Source organism: Malania oleifera, chromosome 10 (genome assembly GCF_029873635.1).
Source record: "Malania oleifera isolate guangnan ecotype guangnan chromosome 10, ASM2987363v1, whole genome shotgun sequence".
Classification (NCBI taxonomy): Eukaryota; Viridiplantae; Streptophyta; class Magnoliopsida; order Santalales; family Ximeniaceae; genus Malania; species Malania oleifera.
The window spans coordinates 28,593,442-28,617,276 of NC_080426.1; the positions used below are offsets into that span (position 1 = coordinate 28,593,442).

Genomic DNA, 23,835 nt, shown 5'->3' on the forward strand with positions numbered 1-23,835 from the left:
GGTATAGTTACAAGTTTGAAGGCGGGATAATGAAGGTGTGTGAAGGCGTCTTGATGGTGATGAAGGGACATAGGATAGCACGGAATCTCTATGCATTGCTGGGTAACACAGTTGTAGGTGGAGTTGCAGGTGACAGTTCTGAGTCAAATAATACCGTTTTGTGTAACACAACCACACACAAAACGAAGGGTATTCTTAACTACATTGTTATGGATGTTTAGGGACTAGTAATGGTAGCATCACAGGTTGGACATGAGTACTTATCACAAAAGGCCTGGGGGTATCTCATGCGGCACAAGTTGGACAACTTTGCAGGTGTAACTTGTGGCTGAGGTGGAGTACCAGATCGGGAGAGAGTTCCTCAAGTCAAATATTGGAGCCGAGTGTGCTGGCGTTCAAGTAGTTTTGTGAGCATGACATGGTATATGCAGAGCTTGCAAGGAACTTCTTGGTAAAATTAGCGAGTATGACGTGTTTTTCAATTAATCGATCGCCAAAGGTATCACTAGATGGGAGAGTTGCAGGAGAGGCTTGGACAGGTTATGCGGTAGACTTCTCTGGTTTGAGAGAGTTTGGAGGTCCAGCCGTGCACGTTTCTAGTGAGGTGGGATCTAGGCTTGGTGTGATGTCTGGACGGTACATCTTTCTAGTATATAAGAAAGATGGGTTCAAGCTGGGTGATCAAACAGGGTGGCGATTGGTGGAGTTATGGTTTTAGGGGTCAAAGCCATGGGACAGCGTACTTAGGTAGATGAAGAGAAATAGGTGCCAGAAAGCTACAGTAGCAACGAGCATGTTGTGCAGGTGGAGTTGGAGACTCAAGGCAGAAGTGCAGGGAGTTCCAACTCAGGAGACTTGCATTATCACAATATAAACTGGAGCAGAAAGGAGATTGCGATGTAAGAGGAGTTTCAAACTCAGGGCAGAGATGACATTGGTTATAATGCAGGGAATTCAAGTTCGAGAGAACAGCAGGATCACAATGGGGTCAGAGGCACTATTAAGCCACCGCCCAGCTATAAATTTGATGATTTGATGTCTTATGCATTCATTACTACCAGGAAGGATCCTACTACCTTTCAGGAGGTAGTGCCCGGCCAAGAGAAGGGTAGGTGGATAGGTGCTATGGTGGAGGAGATGGAGTTACTGTATAAGAATCAGACGCCTGGGGTGGGGGGGGGAGGGGGTTGGTGGAACTGCCAGAGGGGGAGAGGGAGATAGGATGCAAGTGGGCAATTATTCTGTTGTTTTATGTGAGTGACATGCCAATTACTGGGAAGGTTTCGACTGAGGTAAATCAGTTAGGGACTCTCTTGAGAAAGGAAGTTGACATGAAGGTTTTGGGTGCTGCCCAAGAGTATTCTTGGGTTGGAGATTTGCAAGGATAAAGTTACAGGGAGATTGGGATTATCTCAGGGTGACTTTATAGTCATAGTTGCAGGGTGATTGGAGTTATCTCAGGGTGGTTTCGTGGATAAGGTGTTGGAGAGGTTTAGCATAGTTAATGTTAAACCGGTCACTGATACACCGTTCGTGAATCAAAGTAAACAATCTACCGCTTAATACTCAAGGACGGACGGTGTTGTTCGGGACGTGTCAAAGGTTTCCTACGCTTGTGTAGTGGGGTACTTTGGTGGGCAACAGAGTGATCCGTCAGTTGTGAGGTTTGTGGATGGAGACTACACAGGAGACTTGGATGACAGGAGGCTTATAAAGGGGTATGTTGTGGGAAGGCCTAATTGTTGGAAGTCTAGGTTACCGTCTCAGGTTGCACTAGTTAGGATCCTAGTACTTGGTAGTGGCTGAGGTTGCCAAGGTAGCATTGTGGTTTAGAGGATCGTTCAAGGAGCTGGGTGTTCAGTTTGGTGGAGTTCCTGTTACCATGGACAAGTTCAAGCGTCGTTTGAACTTGGTTTATGTCTCTAGGTGTTATACAAGAGGTGGTCCCAATCCACTGGCCCGGGTGGAGCAGCGGGGTTATGCTTTCAAATTTTTCCTAAGTGGTGAATATTTGTCAAAGTGGAGATTGTTGGGGATGTGACTCATACTCTGAGTGGAATGCATACACCGAGGAAAGTATCGTGAAGCGAGGAACAAAGAGAGGTTTGCAGGATGGCCACTTTGAGGGCAAACCGTCGAAGGTTACGCTGGCGGTCGTCATGGATTTTCGAATCGGAGATTAGTAGATTGAGAGTTTTTGGAGGATTTTCCTTTGGGAGATTGTTACAGATTAGATATAGTAGAAGTCTTCTGTATGCATAGGATTACTATAATAATCATATTATGTAACCCAGTTGGGTAAGCTTTGTAAGCTTCACTTGTGATAGTGGAAAATCAGTCACTGCTTCCGTGGACGTAGGCAAATTTCCGAACCATGTAAACTCTTGTGTCTTTGATTGTTGCTTTTGTTTATTCTCATTGTTGAGTGGTTGCTTGTTTAGTATAGTTCATCATCGAGGGCTTGCCTTGCTTGTTCCATTGATTGTTTCGTGAGTTTGTGTGAGATCTTATGCTGTGCATACTTGGTACTGACAATTGGTATCAGAGCGCCGATTGTTTCACCAACATCTCTCCATATCTCTTTCCTCTATTTTGTACATTCCTAAGTCCCCTTTCAATCTCATGTTAGTTAGTAAGCTTACAAAGGCACTAAATTGTTCTGTGACCTTCTTTCTCGATTCTATTGTTATTTAGGATTTGAAGACGAAGAAGACAATTGGCACAGGACATGAGATTCATGGACTTTACGACTTTGAGTTGCTCTCTTCTCCCATAGCCTGCATAGCCATTGCTATACAACTTCAAATCCATTGTTGCCTTGGTCATCTGTCCTTGGACAATTTGAAACAACTAGTTCCTAGCTTGAGTTCTGTATCTGGTCTTGAGTGTGAGTCATGTCAATTAGGAAAACATCGTTATGTTCCCTTTGCTTCTTGGGTCAACAAACAAGCAAATAGTCCTTCTATGGACGTCCTTTCTAATGTTTGGGGTCCTAGTAGTGTCACGTCGAAATTGGGGTTTCAATACTTTGTTACATTTGTTGATGACTACTCCAGAATGACTTGGTTATGTTTAATGAAAGATTGTTTTGAGTTGTTTTATATCTTTTGTCCCTTTTGCTCTCAAATAATGATTTTAGTGATAATGCTAAGGAATACTTAAGTATCCAATTCAATTATATGATTAATTTTGATTTGATCCATCGGTCATCTTGTGCCCACACCCCACAACAAAATGGAGTTGTAGAATGGAAAAATAGACATATTCTTGATGTTACTCCTACCCAACTGTATTAAATGAATGCCCCCAAAGTTTTTTGGAGTGACGCTGTGCTCACTTCTTGCTCTCGCATTAATAAAATGCCATCCTCTGTCCTTGATGGTAAAATCCCATATTCAACTATCTTCCCTAAGGCCCCTTTGTTCTCCAATCCTCCTCGTATATTCAGTTGTGTGTCTTTTGTCCATCAATTAACTCCGACAATGGATAAGTTGGCTCCTTCTGCTATTAAATGTATTTTTCTATGCTATTCCTATACTCAAAAGGGATATTGATGTTATAGTTAAACTTTGCATCTATTTTGTCTCTACTGATGTCACCTCTTTTGAGTCTACTCTATACTACTTTGATTCCTTGGGTTTTGTTGACCTTAATGAGTCCCTTCCTTTGCCTTGCCTTCTAGATCCTAAAAATATTTTTGCCCAATCCTCCTACATCTTCATTTAGTTTGAGTCCTTCTCGTCGATCCCAATTTGCAGGTATACACATGAGGACTCGAGGGGGGAGAGCCTCCACTAGCTTCTACTTCTACACCTCTATTTCCCTTGTTTGATGATCCTATTTCCCCAGATGTTGATCCTTCCATTGTTGTTCAAAAAGGTAAATGTAGTTGTACTCAATATCCAATGTCTAGTTTTTTTTGTTATGATTTCTTGTCACCCTCATATTATTGTTTTGTTAGTACTTGAGTTTTCTATTGCTCTTCCAAAATATATTTATGAAGTTCTGTCCCATTCTAGTTTGAGGAATGCAATGATTGAAGAGATGCATACACTATAGGATAGAGATACTTGGGAGTTGGTACCTTTATTTCCTAATAAGTCAGTGGTAGGTTGTCGTTGGGTGTACATTGTGAAGGTCAATCCTGATAGTTCCGTGGCTCACTTGAAGGCCCGTCTTGTTGCTAGGGGATATACTCAAATGTATGGTTTGGACTATTCAGACAAATTCTCTCTAGTAGCTAAATTTGCTTCAGCACGTTTGCTTATCTCCTTAGCCACTACTTGCCATTAGTATCTGCATAGTTAGATGTGAAGGATGCTTTCCTACATGTTGATCTTCAGGAGGAGGTCTATATGGAGCAATCACTTGGGTTTGTTACTCAGGGGGATTTGGGTTTAGTGTGTCAACTCAAGAAATCATTATATGGTTTAGGGCTGTCCTCGAGAGCATGGTTTGGTCGATTTAGTGTTGTCATACTTGAATTTGTCCTCCAATGATATGCAGTGGATCACTCCGTATTTTATTGTCATACTCCATCTGACAAGATTTTGTGTATTGTGTATGTGGATGATATTGTGATTACTGGAAATGATGATCAAGGCATCCAAGATCTAAAGCTTTTCCTACATACTAAATTTCATACCAAGGATTGGGACCATTGAAGTACTTCTTGGGTATTGAAGTATCAAGATCTCATATGGGAATGGTCTTGTCATGGAGAAAGTATGCTCTTGATCTTTTAGATGAGAATGGGTTGTTGGTCCAAATCTGTTGATACACCCATGGATCCCAATAGTAAGTTACTGCCAGGCATGGGTGATTTGTTGCCTAACCAAGGACAGTACTGGATACTTGTTGGAAAGTTAAATTATCTCACAGTCATTCGACTAGATATATATTTCACAATAAGTGTTGTGAGTTAATTTCTCGATTCTCCAAGAACAAGTCATTAGGATGCAGTAACTTGCATTTTGATGTATCTCAAAAAGGTGCACTAGGGCGAGGTCTCTTATATCAGAATCGGTATCACACTCATATCCAGGGACATATAGATGTAGATTGGGCTGGGTTGCCTTCGAACCAAAGATCCACAATCGGGTATTGTTTCTTTGTTGGTGGTAATTTGGTTTCTTGGAAGAGTAAGAAGCAATTAATGGTGGCTAGGTCAAGTGTTGAGTCAGAGCATAAGGCTATGGCTCACATTAGATGCGAACTTGTTTGGTTGAAGAACATGTTGGAAGAATTGGGTTTTCCACATTCTCAGTCTGTGGAGTTGATGTGTGATAATTGAGCTGCTATTCATATTGTGTCCAATCCGCTCTTCCATGAGCGGACAAAGCTCTGATTTCCACCTTGTTTGAGAGAAACTTGTACAAAAGCTCATTACAACCACTTATGTGAAGTCTGATTTTCAGCTTGCTGATTTATTCACTATAAGCCTCGAGAGGTGCTCATGTGAAATTCTTCTATAACAAGCTTGGAGCATTGATATATATGCTCCAGCTTGGGGGGAGTGTTAATGGTTATTGCGTCATTTAGCATTGTTAGTATGTGTTAAGAGTTATGTTAGTAAGTGTAAGTTAGTAAGAGTATTATGGTCATTGTATTGTACTAGACACATATTATAAATAGAGAGAGAGGCCTACCATTAAGGTCTTCCATTTTACCCAATTATTCTGCAGGAACATTGCCCTTCGACCTTCCTGCTTGATAGTATTCTTCAAAGTGATGGAATTGCTGGTAAATATTGTTTTTCTTTGATGTAATAAATCTGCAGTATGGATTTACATGTAATCAGCCACCCGCCCACGATTATAAATTAAGGAAATATTTTTCTTGGCATCAGACATCATACTTTGCACTTGTAATATAGTTAAATTTGTGTAGAATGAGCTTTATGCTTGTTCCATACCAACTGTCTAGTACTGGTCTTTCCTTTTTGCTTCAGAATTTTGTCCCTAGCTTTTACCTCTGCCCTAACAATATTACACTTTGCACATCCTAGCTCTGCCCCACAAGAGTGTAGTGCTTTTAATTTGTATTTAGTTCCTTCGATGCAACAATATACACAATGCCTTCGTTAATAATTAATATACTCATGAGTGCCCTTGGAAATTTACTTGGCACGTCTTTTCCTTGTTCTTTCCTTCTATTAAATATAATTGATGGCTTTTGTGTACGGTTTTAGGAGGACCTGTCAGTGGGAGAAGCATTTTTTTTTTCTCTTCTCCTTCATTTTATAGGATTTCCTTGTTAAAAAATGCACCCATCTATTCTTTTATGATTGTTAAGGGAGTCTATTTCTTGGGATTTAAAATTTTGTAGAACTCTCAATAATTGAGAGCAGTTGAGCTTTCTTTGTTGCCTGATTTGCTAGATGGCTTTCAGCCTACTTTCAGAAGGGATTAAAGGGTGTGAATTGTAGATGGCTTGGGGGCCTATTTTAACCGCATGATTTGTTTTTCCTTGTCTTCTTCTCTTGTAGATCATATTTGGACAGCTAAGAGCCTATTTTGTATCATTTCTGTTTTTTGTTTTTGTTTTTGTTTTCATTTCTGTACAATGAAGAAATGGATTAAGTGCCTTTGCTTATATTGCTAGTTTTTTGTTGTCGATTGATGGCTCTTCTTGAAAAAACTGAAAACCAGATTTTATTTTTTTTGTTGTTTGGGCAACCTATTGCCAAAATACTTTAATATCCAAAAAACTTCTGTGAATTAAATCATTCACTTTATAACTAATTTTTAATTAGAAATCTAAATTAGATGATCATGTGAATTTAAAATATGATTAAAATATAAATATTCACATAGTTTCTATAAAATAATAAATTCATCTGAAAATATTTTTACTATTTTTCAATTGTCATGTGCAACAAGAGGCTTCTTGTTCTTGTAGCACTAAAATTGAGTTTTGAAATATAATAATTTATGTCTTTATTATAATATTTTTATTCTATCATAGTAATAATAAAATTTTAATGTATTTTTAATTTTTAATAATAATAATTTTTTTACAATATATTTAATTTATATTTTTTTATAATCATATTTTTAATTTTTATTTGATTTAAGAACAAAAATGAGTATTTATTCCATCAAGTTTTTAATTTGATTTAGTTTTAGAAATATTAACCAAAGTTGCTGGTTTTCAGTTTTTAGTTTTTGTTTTTGGTTTTCAGTTTTCGTTTTTTTCTTTTCATTTTAATAAATTTTGACAATGATACGCAACATCCCCAAGGTTTCTTCCAAGGTTAAGGTATTTATTTGGTGCAATCCTTTTTAGGGCACCAACAGTCTGCTGCGGAGTAGGCAGCAGGCAGCCTTAAATGCTTTATCCCTGAATGTTTATGTGTTTGACAGTGATAATGATGCAGGACAGCATCATGAGTTTGCAGCCCTGAGAAAATGTGCGAGAGATACAGAGGAGGAGAGGGGAAGAAGAAGAAGAAGAAGAAGAAGGAATGGTTTATGCTACTCAAGATGTACATGGTTCTTGGGGGCTAGGCTTAGTTAGCATAGTGGTACTCATGAATCACTTGTTTCGGTTGATTAGTCGGTATATTATGTCAGATTGCGATATTTTTTTGAATTGTTTACTTAGGATGGAACATATAATATACAAGAGCATATTGTATCATAGTTTAATATACTCTCTCTCTCTCTCTCTCTCTCTCTCTCTCTCTCTGCCTGTTTGAATCCATCCATCATTGCAGCAGCAGGATGCCCTCTTCTCTCCCTCACTTCACAGGCTTTGCAGCCACAGGAAGCCCTCTTCCCTCTTCATGGCCGGCTTTGCAGCGTCTTGAATATTTTCATACGATTTTGAAACTACTATATATTATTGTATGATTTTTTAATTGAAAATGGTTAACAAATCTGGGTCTTCACTTTTGAGTATTTGGATTATGACCCTCATGGATCCCGAATGCTATTGACCCACAAATCTGTACGTGCAACCAAATTGTGGTTCCAGGAAAGGTGGGGAGGCAGCGAGGGTTAGAATTATGCTGTTCTATTGTTCTTTTTCTTCTTGATTTCCTTTGTACCTTAGGAGTATCCTCTGCCTTGTACATCTCTCTCTCAATGGAATTTCTCTCTCTTTAAGAATCCGTTTGAATCAAGGATTTTGTTTGGGAAAGAAAAGGAAGAAAATAAGGAGGAAACTTATTTACCCTTATATTTTCCTTCTATATAAAATACTATCAAAAATGAAAATTTGTTTTAATATGACTAAAAATTAGGAAAAACAAATATCAATGGTGTGTGAAACCAAATTTTTGTTCATAGATTTGGAATATTTTTTATTTTCTTTTTCACTTTCCTTGATAACCAAACATGAAAATGTGGATTCCGTAAGACCCCTTTTATTATTGGAGACAATTTGCACAACCAAATTCCTACTAATCTTCTCCACCATGGCATCCAGAAAAAAATAGTTACTTTGCATCCTTACTACCGTTGATTCATCGACAAACTTCTGAAGCACAGGTTCCCTGAGAAAACTATGTTCTTGTGACTTGTATGGCCTGACCAACTCTAAACATGATGGTAATAGCCAATAGGTAACAATTCTTGCAGTGGCAGAGCCACATTGACCTGAGTGGGGGCAATTCGCCTGTCAGAATTTAGAAAATTAATGTTTATAAGTAAAGAGTGAACTTTGTGAGTAAGAATGTTTAAAAGCAATTGAATTTGACTCCACCAGCCAAAACTGAATTGATTCAACACTACCAATGGGCAAAACAGTGTCAAAATAGAATCACCTGTAGTACAAGGTGTCAAAAGTCAAGAACGGTATGGGTGCCTATGGAACTTATCCATTTGACTTTCATTTAAATGAACGTCTGAAACCTTATTATGAGTCTACAGCTTGCCCCTAAGGCCTGGGCTTAGGTGGCGGAGGGTTGGGGTGGGTTAAAGGAGATATTTGAGTTCAAATGTCACTACATCCTGCGTTTCTCATTGACTCCTTAAAGATTTATTTTTTTGGGTCAGTTTTCGGTTGCTTTCCACTCCGCTTTTTAAGCTTATGACACTGGCCCTTAACTTCGCCCTCAACTGTTTTAAGCTTATGAGAAGTATGCACTGACTTCCCACTTCCCCTGGTGATTTCTCTTGTACTGCTACTTGCCAGAACCTCCCCAATCTCCTTGTCATAATGAGGAGGGGCTCCTCTTAGTTCATGTTGTCTTGTTACCATAATCCTGTGAGAAATTGTTCAGGATGGTTTTCTGCATGTAAGTATTGAGTGCTTTCCCTACAGCATATGTAAAGCATTTGTGGTTAGCAAACACATTCTGCACTTCAATCACTGTGGCCAATTCAAGTATTCGTTGATTGTGGCAGGGAAATTCTGTCAAAGATAGTGGAACTAAGGTTTCAGGTTCCCACTGGAAGAACTTTCCAAGAAAGAACTTCACAAGAAATCGAAGAGAGGCGCCACAATGGGGGTATGTTTTTTTTACTTCTTGCTTTTGTTTTGTACTTCCTTTAAAAGCTTTGGACAAGTGACTTGTGATTTACAGTGAGTTCAACCTTTTGCAGCAAGCAGAAGTCCCACATTCATCATAAACAAAACTCAAAGGGAAGGTTTGGGACCTTTGGCTTCTCTAATAAAAATGGGGGAAAAGGTTTGTTGTTTAGTTCATTGCTACTGAGTTTTAGGTTTTTCTGAATCCTTTAGAAACAATGGTAGTACCAACATAGGATATGGGGTTTGATGCACTGGCATGGCATGTAAAAGACGACCGGCTACCTTTGATTGGGGGCCACTCAAAGCATAAGAAAGAAATATTGCCACCATGGTTACTAGAAAATGATAACACCCTAGTGAATTTCGTATTGGTATAAATGACCTGCAATGCGGTACATTTTTGTTCTAGAATGCTAAATCTAACGATCCAAAGTTTTAAGACAATACTTTTCACATCACATATTTTTTATTAGTTGACGTGGAAAATATCACATTATTATTCTATTTTTACTCATTATTAATCTATTTCTCAAAAGAAAATCTCTTCTAGACTTTGAAACACTTCAACATCCCTCCCCCAAAATATAAAAGTGCCATTACATATTTTTGACCAATATATCTATATAAATAGACCCTTAATGTTCCACATGGTAGAGCATGTGCCATACCACACTCCTGTTCCTATTCTAGGGAACAACAACAACAAATCAAGCCTTAAGTCCCACTAAGTGGGTCAGTTACATGAATTGTTCTTTTGCCAATTTGCATGATCATGGGCAATTTCAATGAAACAATAACAAACCAAGCCTTAAGCCACTAGGTGGGGTTGGCTACATGAATTGTTTTTTGCCATTTATGTGATCATGGGAAATTTCCTCCAACAATTTGATGGATGTTAAATCCTTATTCATTATGTCATTCCAAGTTATTTTAGGTCTAACCCTACTCCTATTGCCACTAATTATGATTTATGACTAGTTGACTCCTCTTCACTGGTGCACTATTTGGCCTGCATTGCAGATGCCCAAACCATACCATTTGACCTGCCCTTCCCTTATTTTTAATTGCCAATATGTTCATTCTTTAATTTATCTTTTGGCATCATGCCATTCATCCACCTTAATACGTGATTACTTTTTAATATGTGTTCATTGATGATGAAATGGAAAAAAAAGGTTTAAACTTAAAAAAAATAGAAGAAATGTAAAAAAGAGGATGCTGTAAGATGCTTGGTCTATTGACTTGGTTTGGGGAGCTCATTTATGTTTCAAAACTAAGTTCCCATTCAGATGATAACTTTGTTCTGACTCATCTTTTAAGGACTTGAATGGACTATGGCAACTCATCTTTCCAAATGAGGCATTTGGAATGGAGAGAATCCCAGTAATTCCTTATAATAGGATTACTAGTTTTGTGCTTTATTTTTGTACTATATGTTTCTAATGGCTAATAGGCCACCCATTTAACTGTTTCGGATTTATAGTTGTCTTTGATGATGGTGAAGCACTAATTTAGGAATTGTTTCAAGAAGCCTGGTGTTCTTTTTATTAATGCAGTTAGAAATGTGTCTATCTTCTTCATGCATTTTAAGTTGGAGAAACCACTGTTATTTAAGGTTGTATACTTATACTAGAATCTTGAATATGTCAGAAGTTCTACAGGATGTGTTGCCTTTTATTCGAAATACATCCAATAGTCTAAATAGATATATGTGCGGTGGCTTGCATTTTGAGTTTGTATTGCCACTTCTCTTGCACTTCTGAACTGGTTTAACGCTCAAGAAACTGGGTTCATACCAATTATTCCTTTAGGCAGTATGTGTGTTTGTTCTCTGTATCAAAAGCAATAAGAATTCCTCCACATCTTGATATTTTTTTCTGCGCCGACCTGCTTGGTTCCAAAAAAAGAAAAATTCCAGTTCCTCACATGACTAACAGATAGACTGCTTGGCTTAAATTGAAAATTTTCTCCTTCCTAGAGGTGAGCAGCCTAATTTGATTTTACGTCCAAATACTTTTGCTCTCTATTTTGAGTGGGATAGGCATTCCATAAGGTTGCATTTGGTTCATGGAATATCTATTTTTAGGAATAAAATGGTCATAATATGAGAACTTGACAGCTAACAAAATATGTGTTCTGTTTTTTGGAAAAAAAGGTAAAAATCTTATTAAGCCAAGAAGGGGAAATTCGAGAGATATAAATGGACAATAAAAAACACGCAAGATATTTACAAAAAAAACAGAAATTTCCTTTTTTTTTAGCAGCATTTAGTAGCAGCATTTAGCTTTAACGTCTTGGATGGCTTGTTGGGAGATTAACTCTATACACCGAGTTCTGTTCTTTCACTAAGGAGTTTGTTCCTGGCCTTCCATGTGTGGTAGATGGTGTAGCACCTTGCTAACTTGTGGGTTTCTTCAGTTGGGGAATCATCAAGGTGTTTAAGCCAATTTGTTGACCTATACCAGTCCTGCAATGAGACTGGTTATTTGAAAACTGCTTGGACTTTGTTGATGATTTCCTTGGTAGCTGAGCATGTGAAGAAAAGGTGTTTGCAGCTTTCTGTTGAAGAGTTGCAAAGGAGGCAAGAATTGCTTGTGTTTTGTCCCAGGAAGCCAATTTCTCTAGAGCAACCAGTTTGTTTTGGAGGGCAAGCCAGACCATGAATGCATGTTTTGGAATCCTGTGTTTGGTCTCGATAATTTTAGGCCAAGGAGTGATGGGACTGTGTCTGTGTATTGAGTCCTGAGCCGATTTATTTATTAGTGAATTCTCCAGAGAGGTGAGAGTCCAGCATGTGGAGTCATCATTTGATGGGCAGGGCTCATTGCTCGGGTTCATTGCATTTGTTGGACATTTGGGGAAGCTCTTCTAGGCCAAAGCCATCTTCCATTTAAGATTATTTCCATGATTTTTGCATTTCTAGAGAATCCAAGTTCAGTTGTGAACTGATGGTCAAGCAAGCGGTTATTTGGATGCCAGTTATCAAAATAAATGTGAGTGAAATTACCTTTCCCTACTACACGTTTGATACTGCTATATCTGGTTTTGAGGATCTTCTTCCATATCCACGTGCTGGAAGTGGGCGCTTTAGTTGACCAAAAACTATTGCCTTGCAGTCTGTGAGTATGAATCCAGATAATCCAAAGAAAGGACTTTGAAGTACAGATAAACCAGATTAGCTTGATTGCTGTGAGGTCACTGAATTCTGATAGAAGGGTACTATCAAGACCTCCTCCTTCCTTGGGTTTGCAGACATCCTTCGTTTTTACCTTACAGCCTTGATTGTTCCAATCATTTCCTTTCCAAAGGATGGATTTAAACCTTTTTTTTCTAGTCCATTCTAACAGCTTTTGGGAGTTCATGGTTTAGTTACCTGAACCAAAGTGTTAAAAACCAAACAGAACTGAAAGTTTTGTTCACCAAAACCAATCCAAACTCATTGGTAACTGATACTCTGGTTAACTGGCAGTTCATTTCGGCTATCCAATCTGAACCAATTCTCACAACATAATTTTAAAAAAAAAGTAAATTAGATCTTTTGCTTGAGTTTTAATTTAGTGTATGCAATCATACTATATTTATATAACCCAAACACCCAAGAATATTTGTGCATGCTATTTTGTAACTATATATTGTTATATAATAAATGTAGTAATATATATTGTAAAGAAATACATATATCGGTTTTTTGGTTTGGGGTAACCGTCAGTTTATAGACATTAAAAAATGAAACTGAACCAATAACTGAAAATCATAAAAAAGATCAACCAAAACCAAACCATACAAATTGGTTAACTGATTTTTCGGTTCAGTTCAGGTCGGATTTTTGGATCAGTCCAGTTTTCAAATATTTTTCAACAGCCCTAGTGGAGGCTCAGTAGCTGCGTATGGACTGCAGACAGATGTGATAAGTTCAAGCCTACCAGCATATGATAGGTATTTATTTGTCCAGTAGAAGATTCTGGCTGAGATATTTTCAATTAATTCATTGCAATATTGTCCTAGAGATCTTCTTAGTTACTGGAGGTAACCCGAGGTGACAGGGAGCAGGGACTCAATGGAATGCCCAACTTGCTGGAAATTTGTTTCTGGAGGGAATCTGAGATATACTTGAACAAAACAACTCTGATTTAAGAGGTTTGCAACTGGGACCAGAAAGGTAGTAGAATAGATCAAGGACATGATGGATGCTAGTAGCTGAATCAATATCCCCTTTTGCAAAGAATAGAATATTGTCTGCAAAGCATATATTAGCGAGGGTGCATTTGGGGTGAAAAGATAGTTTGCCTTTTAGTACAGCTTGTTGCAGCAGTCTGGATACGACCTCCATCACCATAACAAGTATGGTGAGATGGGTTCACCTTGCCTAATACCTTTTTGACCTTTGAAGAATTCCTTGGTGGAGCCATTAAGGATGAGAGAGTAGCTTGGAGTGGTGATGCATTCTTTCTTTGATCATTGTATGAAATTTGCAGGAGTGTCAACTATCAATGGTTTTGAGGAGTTCCAAGGATGAAGTCTCAGTGCACAGAATCAAAGGCTTTCATGAGGTCTGCTTTAAGGGAAAGCCTTGGGGATGAAGTAGTTTGAAGGGTTCTGATCTATCAATAACTTGAAAATGGAGTGGGTGGGTCAATCAGTATCTTTCCATTCTGAAATTTTGGTTTGTAGTAGGCCAGCTCAGGTTCAGGCACTGAAACTGAATCTGGTCTGATGAGTCCTTTCCAGTCCATGCTGTGGGTAGGTTTTGGCATTGAAGCCTCATTTGACATCTTTTTCTTCAAATCATCAAGGTCAACAGATGGAGGGAGAAGGGCAGCGTATTGTTAGACCATTGCTGCTAATGTGTGCCCAAGAGGATTCCTGCCAGTGTCCCCTTTATAATAAAAGACATGTTGTCTTTATAAAGAAAATGACAATGTAAAAATTTTCTTGAATCCAGAACACGAAATAGAAAAATGAATGCTATTCCCAAATTTCACCATGGGAATATCTATTCCTGTCCTATTCCATGTTGGATGGAATAACACAAGCTTTTGTACATCGAATTTTTTTCTAAACTATACTTCCCTATGCAATTTTTATTACACTGTTCTTAATCCATTCTATTTGTAGGAATCGATATTCTGTGAATCAAACATAACTTTATTGTTTCACATGCATATCTGTAAGATGCTTTGTTATTGTTCATATTGTTAAGGTATTATTATTTTATTTTTTAATTCCCATTATTCATCAATTCATGCTTGATTTTAAGGTGTTGCTTCTCTCTTGCAAAGGTACCTCGGATAAGTGCCTTTGCATGGGCTTCTGAAGGCATATTGACAATCATTAGTGTGTGTGATTCTGAATTAATAAAATTGGTGCTTAGTGAGTGTGTGATTGAGGATAAATACAAAGATGTTTGTACTCATCCCATATGCAGATATTTTAGCCTTTCTAAATTAAAAAGTTATATATTGAGTAGGATTTTCCCTGCTATATGGAGCAAAGAGGGAAAGTGGGGAACCATAAAAAAATAATAAAAATGCTGGACCTTTTCAGAACCATTAAAGAAGCTTTTAGTTGATTGGCAAGAAATTCATCTATTATTCTTGTCACACTGTCATGTGTGTAGGAGTCCAATCAATCAAATTTAAGAAACTCAAGAAATTCCATTAAATTGTTTCTCCAAATGAAGCCCTTTGCACTCTGTGCATGTGTGTGTGCGATAGCTGACAGGGCGTGTATAATATATGATGTTCCATTGCCACCTCACCTGCGTATCACCTGGCATGGGCTCCAGGCATTTCCTAGTGGTTGACTTCATTTTCATCTCTTACACACTGCACCCCATGTATTGCAGTTGTTCTAGCCAATATTTTTTAAAATACTTTATACTACTTTATGGTTGATTATTATTGTCTTTTGATTTTCTTTATCTTAAAATTCCAAACAGGGCTTAAGAATGACAGGTCAGGTGAAGCTGGCCTTGCTAAAACTGCCAACCAAGCTAGGACAGAACAGAAAAGGTAATTCTGGGTCCAGTCCACACATTCCCCCCCTGCCCCCCCTCTCCCTTTCTACGTAAAGAGAAGCTCTTGTTTGTTCAACACACACTTGTAAAGTATAATTTGCTGTAGATATACCATCTGCACTGGATGAGAAAAATGTACACTTCTAGGCATTACTTTGCTTTCAGTTTGCATAAGAAAGAATTTAATCATTGTTTGTTAATTGAAAATAGCATTCGATTTGCAAGTTATGAAGTGCATTTACGCTAAAGAGGCTTGATTATTTCAATTTACTTAGCTTAATAAATGGTTCTTCATATAATTTAAGTTGACAATGCATTTTCATGAGCTTCATTAATATAAGATTAGTATTTTTGGTTGATAATGTTATTTATATTGGATTATTCTTTTCTGGATTATTGTGGTGATGACTTGTTTTTTGTCCAGCTTGTGAAGTTGCATGTCTTTCAAAATATCGTAACCCAATCGAGTTCATTTTCATGGGACACTGAAAAGCTCTACTTTTTTGTTTGCTCCTTTTAGTCCTTTGGGATGCCTGCTGGGCCTAAGCTAGATGCTTGAGGGTAGTCCATCCTGCATCCCGTACTCTTGTCTCTGCTAATCTGAGGGTCTGAATGCGAGACATCACTAACATGATGTCTTACCTCAAAATTTTGGCTGTTCCCCTGGACTTATTTTATTTATTTTACTTTCATATTGACAAATGTGATTATAATATGAAGAAAAAGTATAGGCCGTCAATATGGTAATGTGTCTGCTTCTTTCAACCAGTAGTGTTGATGCCTTGTTTTCTATGATGTTTTGAGGCGAAAAATTGCTCTTTCTATTCTGAAGTCTGAACTATTTTTCCTCACTTTGATTAGTTATCTCTTACAATTGTGCATGTTGTATTTTTTGTTGCCTCTTGAATGAAGATCTCTTTTTTTAAACTACACAAAGCAAGAAATCCAACAGTGGCGAGAAGAGCGCAAGAAGAACTACCCATCAAAAGCCAATATAGAGCAGGTTCAACATTCTGTTGTACATGCTGTCCATTTTTTCCTATACATGTCAATATAGATTTCCTGATTAATTGACTCTGTCCTGCAGAAGTTGTCGGACAAGCTAGCAGACTCCGAGGTCGTTGACAAAGAGGCTAAATTGCGACGTCAGGTACACTGATTTACTCTACATCAGGAAAAACAGATGATAAATGCTAGATTGTGGCATTTAATGGAAAGACCTTATGTTAGTTTTGCATAATCTGTACTATCCTATTGTACTGCTAGGCAATGTTCTGTTGATTACTAGTCCACTGAAAAGTAGCCTTCACTACTTCATTGATCAGATCAATCCACTATAATGGAAAAATTATACAAAAATCCCGGGGTATGGATTTTTTTAGGTCTTCAAATTCCAGAATGTTCATTGCTTTAAACGCAGAATGTACTACATTGGCACTTTGCTGCAGCCCTTTTCCTTTCTCCTCTTTTTCCTTCTGTCCATAAGCTTTCTGTAGTTAAGGGAAAACTTGGAATCTAACCAGAATTTGGAAGTATAGCTTCTTGACAATGAGACAATGTGTTTGTATTAAAAGTGAGTTCCCTTTGGGGCTTGTTTCTCATTGGCATAAGGCTATTGGTTATGTATGGTCTTCAACCAAACAGGTGGGCTGCTAGGGGATCTGTGCATGCAAATACTTGGATGTTCGTTTCTCATGGTTTTTTATTACTTTACCCACTGTTCATGTTTGGGAAGATGTTTGGAATGGGACTAAGCTTTTATAGACTTATCTTTGTAATACTACTTATTTTTTTCTTGTACATTTTTTTGTGTGTGGAGGCTGTTGCATCTTTACGTTGAGGTACCAAAAGAACAAATATAGTGGTGGTGTAATGCCAACCAAGTAGGGGAATTTGTACTGAACTAATTTTTAGCAATTTGAAACTGGGTAGTTATGTGTGAACCAGGGAAGAGCCATGTAACTTGACATCAATGTTATTCTTATTGAACTTATCTGTCTTTCCTGTGCGAATTATTGCTAACTTGAAAACCGTGTAGCAGCAACTCAAAGAAATTTTGGCAAAGCAAGCTGAGCTAGGGTTTGAAGTTCCTGAAATACCAGAGAACTATTTGTCAGATGCAGAGAAACAAGGACATGGAATACAGGATGACAAAGAAGTGCCAACTAAGAAGGGGAAATTCCTAAACAAGCATAATAAAAGAGGAAGGCGTAACAAAAATGGCAGGTTTGCAAAGAAGCGAATGATGGACAAGGATTCACTTAACACGAAGAATTCACATAACCCACCTTCTCTGAACCCGCAGAAGCCAACCCTTCTGCAGAAGCTTTTAAGCGCAGATATAAGAAGGGATAAAAGCCGCCTGTTGCAAGTTTTCAGGTTCATGGTTGTGAATTCTTTCTTCAAAGATTGGCCTGAGAAGCCTTTGAATTTTCCAACAGTTATTGTAAGAGAAACTGGACATGATGGTGAGATGGCTGAAGATAAATCTTTGCTTACCGTGAAGGGTGTTGCTGAACTCAGCAATGGTGCCCAGATTGAAAAATTCAAGGATTGTGATGCTGATGACAACAATGATGGGGAGAGTGCAAAAAATGAAGAATGCTATGTTGGGGAGATGGGTCCAAATGGAGAAGAGCTCGAGAGCTCTGAGGAAGAGGGAGAAATTGTTGACTAGTATAGCTCCCTCCTTCCCTCTCCTCTCTCTCTCTGTGCTCGATTGCATGGGGATTGTTTTTGAATTTCTTATGTAGCATGGAATTTTGAAGAAAAAAACAAAGTGGAACTTAGTTTGGTTTAAATTTACCGCAAAATCCCAGACAGGAATGTAATTTTTATTGAGTTGCAGTTCACAAGACTAAAATGGACGCTTGCAATATCATATCTAGCATCTTTGAAAACTGTTGCTGAAAAGGTTAGGATTTGAATTTGCGTGGATTTGAATAAAATATAATAAAATAATTATATAGAATTTTATCTAAATCTACTCAAATTCAGATTTATGATTTAAAATTCATACTCTCAAACACTCTATTTTCTTATTCATTGAACTTTATAAAGTTGGTGATTCATAGATTTGATTCTCAGAACAAGTTCAAGTCTTCCAATTACTGTTGGTTTTCTCACAAAATTGGCTTGGCTATGACTTATAACGGCGGAAGAGGAGTGGGGCTCCAAGGTTTTGGGATTCAAGGGAGGTAGTGTGCTTATCGTGAGTACTTACTATTTTATTGGGTAGAGGATTTAACATAATATTTGTGACCTTGGAAAGGAACTTGAAACAGTTTGAAAGTAGAATGGAATTAAAATTATAGAATAAATATTTAAAAATATAAAGATCAATGTTATTCCATAAATTTGTTCTTACCAAATAGAACATTACATACTTCTAGGACAGGTGTCACGCTATTAATAGTGTGGTTTTATAATTTTACATGACACTATTGTATTAGACTAGGAATCATACTTGGGAAATCATACTCTCGGACACTTAAATTGTTTCTTTTTAATTTTCTACTAGGCATTGCTCTAACTTTAAAGGGTGATGTAGAAGTGGTATGTGCACCTAGGGGCATTTTGTAAGTTTGAACAAGAAACATCTCTGTTGTCATCGAAGTTTAAACATATGGAAGGGGTGATAAGAGGTGTGACAAAGGGTGGACTTTGCGTTGATGCATAGTGCATACCTAACACACTTTGAATGTGCTACCAAAACAATTAACAACTTACAACTTACAAAAAGGATTTTATTATAACTACCTATATTCTCTCAAGGTGTGTTTGTCAACATGGAATTCAAGTTCTGGATTTGAACTTAACTAACTTTAGACCAAATTTAGTACGATTTTGTAATATATTGCATTCAAACATCTACAAATTCAAATTCGAACTTTAAATTTTGAGCTCCTAAGCAAAGTTAGATCATCTGCAGTTCAAAATAGGAATGAGTGTTATTGCGAATTCTATCTAGTCATTTTCATTTTTTGATTCATTCACCCTCATGTGTTTAGGAAATATGAATAGAAATCTGAAATTTTAGGATACATAAATGAGCATTTTAATTTTTGTTAATTATATTGAACGGGCAAAATTGTCAAACAAAAACATTAAACCTGAAGAATGACGATTTTCACATTTATGTGAGGCTTTTTTTATATTGAATTTCTTCTAAATCCATATAATCCAAATTCAAACTCTGAGATTTATACTCTCAAACACTACTTGAATTGCAAAATTGATAAAAAATAATTCATTCTATAATCAAGATTACACTCATCATCTGTGTTTAATAACTAATATTTAAATATTGATAAGCTACAATAATATGAAAAATAAAAAATCAGAGTGAGATGGTTCGGAGCACCACCATTTCTTTCAACCCTTAAGCTTCAATGACCTGAATTTTGTAGTCATGTCATGGTAGCCATTTTCATTTTTGCTTCTATTTCATCTAGAAGAAAACAAGAACTTTTCAAAATAGTTTGAGAATGCTTAGATAGGCAACTATAAATCTTTTCCAAAATTGTAATAAATCAGACAAGTGATATTTTTTTTTTTTACGAAAGGCACCCAAACAACCAACTATGCCCCCAACACAATGTGAGAATTTCCCTCTAGAACCCGTAATTTTCTATTTTTCACCGGTTTTTCCATTTTCAATAATTTTCTGATCCTCTCGACACTGCTCTGGACTCCATCTCGTGATCGTGCGCTCTTCTACTGTGAATCTCTCCAAACACGAAGGAGAACGAGTACCATGGCCATTTCTACTAATGCTAAGAACCAACAATACCTTTGCAACACTTCCACAAAGTCGCGTAGTGCAATGAACATCAGACCACGTCCTCAGTCGTGCATTTGCATTGCCATCTTCATCTCCTTCTGATAATACAAGTACAGCATATTCAGAATGAACCAAACATGGATGGTGACGATACACAACATAGTCCACTCCGTACTGAGATCCTGATCTCACCACCCAATTTTTCATTCGAAGGCAAGAATAAGCCTTGTAAAAATAAGGGAATTTTTCCTTCTTGGATTTCATGCACAACCACAGCTCCTCTTCATTTTTTGAACAATTATCTTCACCCATGATCTTAAGGCATTTAAGACAATGGTACAAGTAAAAAGCTTCCTCTAATCCCAACTGAACCCATTGCTTATCCTTCTCAGCTGTGATAATGGGTCTGCCAAAGCATGCACGATTAAGGAGATCAATTTGCTCTGCTCCTACTTCAAGAAGAACACTGCAACCCGACAGTAATCCTTGAGAATCGGATTGTACAAGAGAAGACTGAAGCTGGGAAACAATCTTTGACATGGGGTCTGCAAGGGCTTTAACTTCAGAGCCCTTCCCTTTCCATCTTGGTTTCATTAAATCTGAAGAGAAGATTTGAAACACACCCTCTTAAGGCTAATTCCAACTAAATAAACAGGGCAATACGAGGAAATTGGAAAATGCTGAAGGAGGTACAATGACTCACTAGCTACATTTTGTTCACTATAATTACATTTCATGCACTGGTTTTGTGTTGAAACAATGGGATTGGTTATTCTCTTTGGAGGAAATTGGTTGGGAGATGCAAGGCTGTGCCTGATATACATTCATAAGATGGATAATGGAGGAATACAAAGAGAAGCATTACGATTTAGAAGGCGGCTATCTTTGTCTCACTTGGTGAAACTTATTTAAAAATACACGAAAATCTTTTTTTTTTTTTTAAAAAAGAAATTTTCATATCAGAATAATCATTTATGGACACCCATTTTACATGTTAGCATTTCTCTTTAAAAATATCTAAGAAGTCTTGATAGACATTTTGATCTTGTCAGTATTTATCTTCATTATCATATTGATATCTTCCAAATGAGTCAGATGATGGGGTTGAGAGTGGTCTTAACATTTTTTTTTTTAATTTCTTAAGGCAAGAGAAACTTCATTCACTTGGCTAGGGTACTAGTTTATCATGTAGTTGCTTAATATTAAAAAATGAAATATAATTTCACAATCGTATGCAATTTACTTTTCATGAAACAGCTAGAACGCTAATACCTTATTCTCACAGAAGGCTTGGTCCATTTAAAAGCCTTATTACACCTCATTTTGAATTCAAAAGTAGCCATACAAGCTGAATGTCTTTCACTTCCACAACCCCAACTGGGAGCTGTTGGGTTAAAAGACCAGAGTTTATAATCACAATGCCAAACCATTTGACAAGTTTTCAAAGACACAGAAAAGCATGAGCCACTATAGTTAGAAGAGGGAGATAAAAACATATACTAATTCTTTGACTTATTTCATAAATGTTTATTTTTAACTAACACATAAATATTAAGTAAAAAACTCATAAATACTTAAAATTTATGACTCTTTAGTGTTCATTCTTTAACATCATAAAATATCCCTATGTAAATTTTAACTTTCAATTAAAAAAAAAAAAAATACTATCCCTTACTGTATTTGGTCCAATAACTTACAATAATTCATAGTAAGATAGTAAGTCAATGCTAGAAAGACGAGAAAATATTTTAATTGAATTATAAAACAAACAAAAGTTAAATAAAATATAACAATTCACTAATTTTAGTGTATCTTTGCTATTTAAATAAAAAAAAAACTAGTAGCGAAGTCTTTGTATCCTCTAATTGATATATATTACATAAATCTTCATAAGTGGTTCATAATTCAATCACTACTCTTTGTGACATTCTTTGGAATCTACATTTTAACATCTTAAAATATCACTAACGAACACACAAACAAGAATTTAATTAAATTATAAAAACAAAATAAAAATTATTAATTAAAGAATCAATTGAGTCTATGAACAAAGCAAATGAATATGAACAAAACAACTATACTGCGTGTGTATTACAATTGTATCGCACAACAGATTAGGTATAGCCCAGGTGCTCATGGTTCAGTGAATTCTCGAACCGAATTCAATTGATTAATCAACAATTACGCTAACCGATGGTTGATTGTCTGATATTGTTACAGAAGTTAGAGAATTAGAAAACAAAAACTAATTTTACAACACCCTTTTAACCTCATTCTCAGAACCAAACCCTTTCTTCTCACAAAAGCTTCTCCATAATCTATCCATACCCATTTTTCCCCTTCAAGAAGATCTCTATACTCTCTCTTTGCAAGGCCCCCTTTTTCATAAAGTCCTAAACCCATCTAAAAGCCTGCAAATACCATGAAAAAGAGAGAGAGAGAGAGAGAATTTACCGGAGGGAGGTGGTGTCCGCCGGCACGCCAGGAACGGGAAGCAGGGAGGCAGTGAGCAGAGGACCGGATAGCAGCGGGATTGGGAGAGGCGGAGAGCAGATCTTTAGTTCAAAATGGGAACATATTGGCAAGGATTTGGAATAAGCTTTTTGTTTTAGTACGCTAACTATTGAAATGAAATTTTCAATTGTTAAGTCACGCAAATCAAGCAAACCAATTAATCGAATTTTCTATTCGATTGTGATTGGTTTTTTCAAATCGATTTAATTTTTAATATTTTTAAACAGTTTAATTTCGCAGTGCAATGAACATTTAAGTTAATGTGATAATTCTAAATTGTATGTTTCTTGGGTTGCAGATACATCCATTAAGAGTGTAATTTATCATATTGCTCATTCTTTTTGCGTTAAAGGGCGGACGACTTTCAATTCGTAATAGTAGATGACTTTCAACCCGTAATAATAATTGGAAAATAAAATTAATGCATTATGAGAAAAATGTACTAGCCATTTCATGAGTGTTAAATAAAATCTCATTTTTAATATAAAAAATAGTCCTATACAAATTATAAATTTTAGTTAAAATTCTTATGTTTTGTCTAAACACTTAATAATAATTCATAGTAACTAGTAAGATGGAGGGTAAATGCTAGACACAAAATATAATTAAATTAAATTTAAAAACAAACATAAGTAAAATAAGAGAGAATAATTTAATTAATTTCGTGAAAAATAAATGAAGACATGTAAAAAATAGCTAATGCATAAAAGTGTTGACTATAGAGAAAATCGGCTATGTGAAATTATTGTTGATTTATTTGGTTCACAAAGAATGTAATGAAATATAATAAAAATAGTTTTTGTAATTTTACTTCCATTTTCCAAAGATTGAGTTATATATATAGAACGCCGCCCATAATCATTTCATGACTCCTTATAATTCTTTCTTCAGTTCTTTTGGATCTCAAAAAAGGTTAGAAAAAAGAAAGATTTTTCTTTTTGGTATTTGTTATTAAAGCGTGTGATAAAAAATTTAAAACACAACGTAATAAATCAATAAACAAAATTTTAACTTTACACGTCATTAATATTGAGTTTCTTAATTT

The 23,835-nt window shown here is 36.6% G+C and overlaps 2 protein-coding genes across 3 annotated transcripts in view; one reads left to right on the forward strand and one right to left on the reverse strand.

Moving 5' to 3' along the window:
- Positions 1–18,393, forward strand: part of LOC131166391 (uncharacterized) — a 34,829-nt gene extending 16,436 nt beyond the window's left edge. The window contains exons 3-8 of one of the 2 annotated variants that reach the window (XM_058124906.1): positions 9,351–9,454; positions 9,549–9,634; positions 15,416–15,488; positions 16,406–16,496; positions 16,581–16,643; positions 17,532–18,393. In XM_058124906.1, coding sequence (XP_057980889.1) covers positions 9,351–9,454; positions 9,549–9,634; positions 15,416–15,488; positions 16,406–16,496; positions 16,581–16,643; positions 17,532–18,170 — 1,056 coding nt within the window. In that variant the 3' untranslated portion in view covers positions 18,171–18,393. The remainder of the gene's footprint in view (positions 1–9,350; positions 9,455–9,548; positions 9,635–15,415; positions 15,489–16,405; positions 16,497–16,580; positions 16,644–17,531) is intronic. The other variant, XM_058124907.1, reaches the window with a different exon arrangement.
- A 1,301-nt stretch (positions 18,394–19,694) lies between these two features.
- On the reverse strand, positions 19,695–22,922 carry LOC131166007 (tRNA-splicing endonuclease subunit Sen2-1-like). The gene is made up of 2 exons (XM_058124217.1): positions 22,731–22,922; positions 19,695–20,875 (listed from the first exon to the last, which is right to left on the reverse strand). The coding sequence occupies exon 2, from the start codon at positions 20,868–20,870 to the stop codon at positions 20,124–20,126; it is 747 nt and encodes a 248-aa protein (XP_057980200.1). The 5' UTR covers positions 20,871–20,875; positions 22,731–22,922; the 3' UTR covers positions 19,695–20,123.
- Positions 22,923–23,835: the final 913 nt, after the last annotated feature.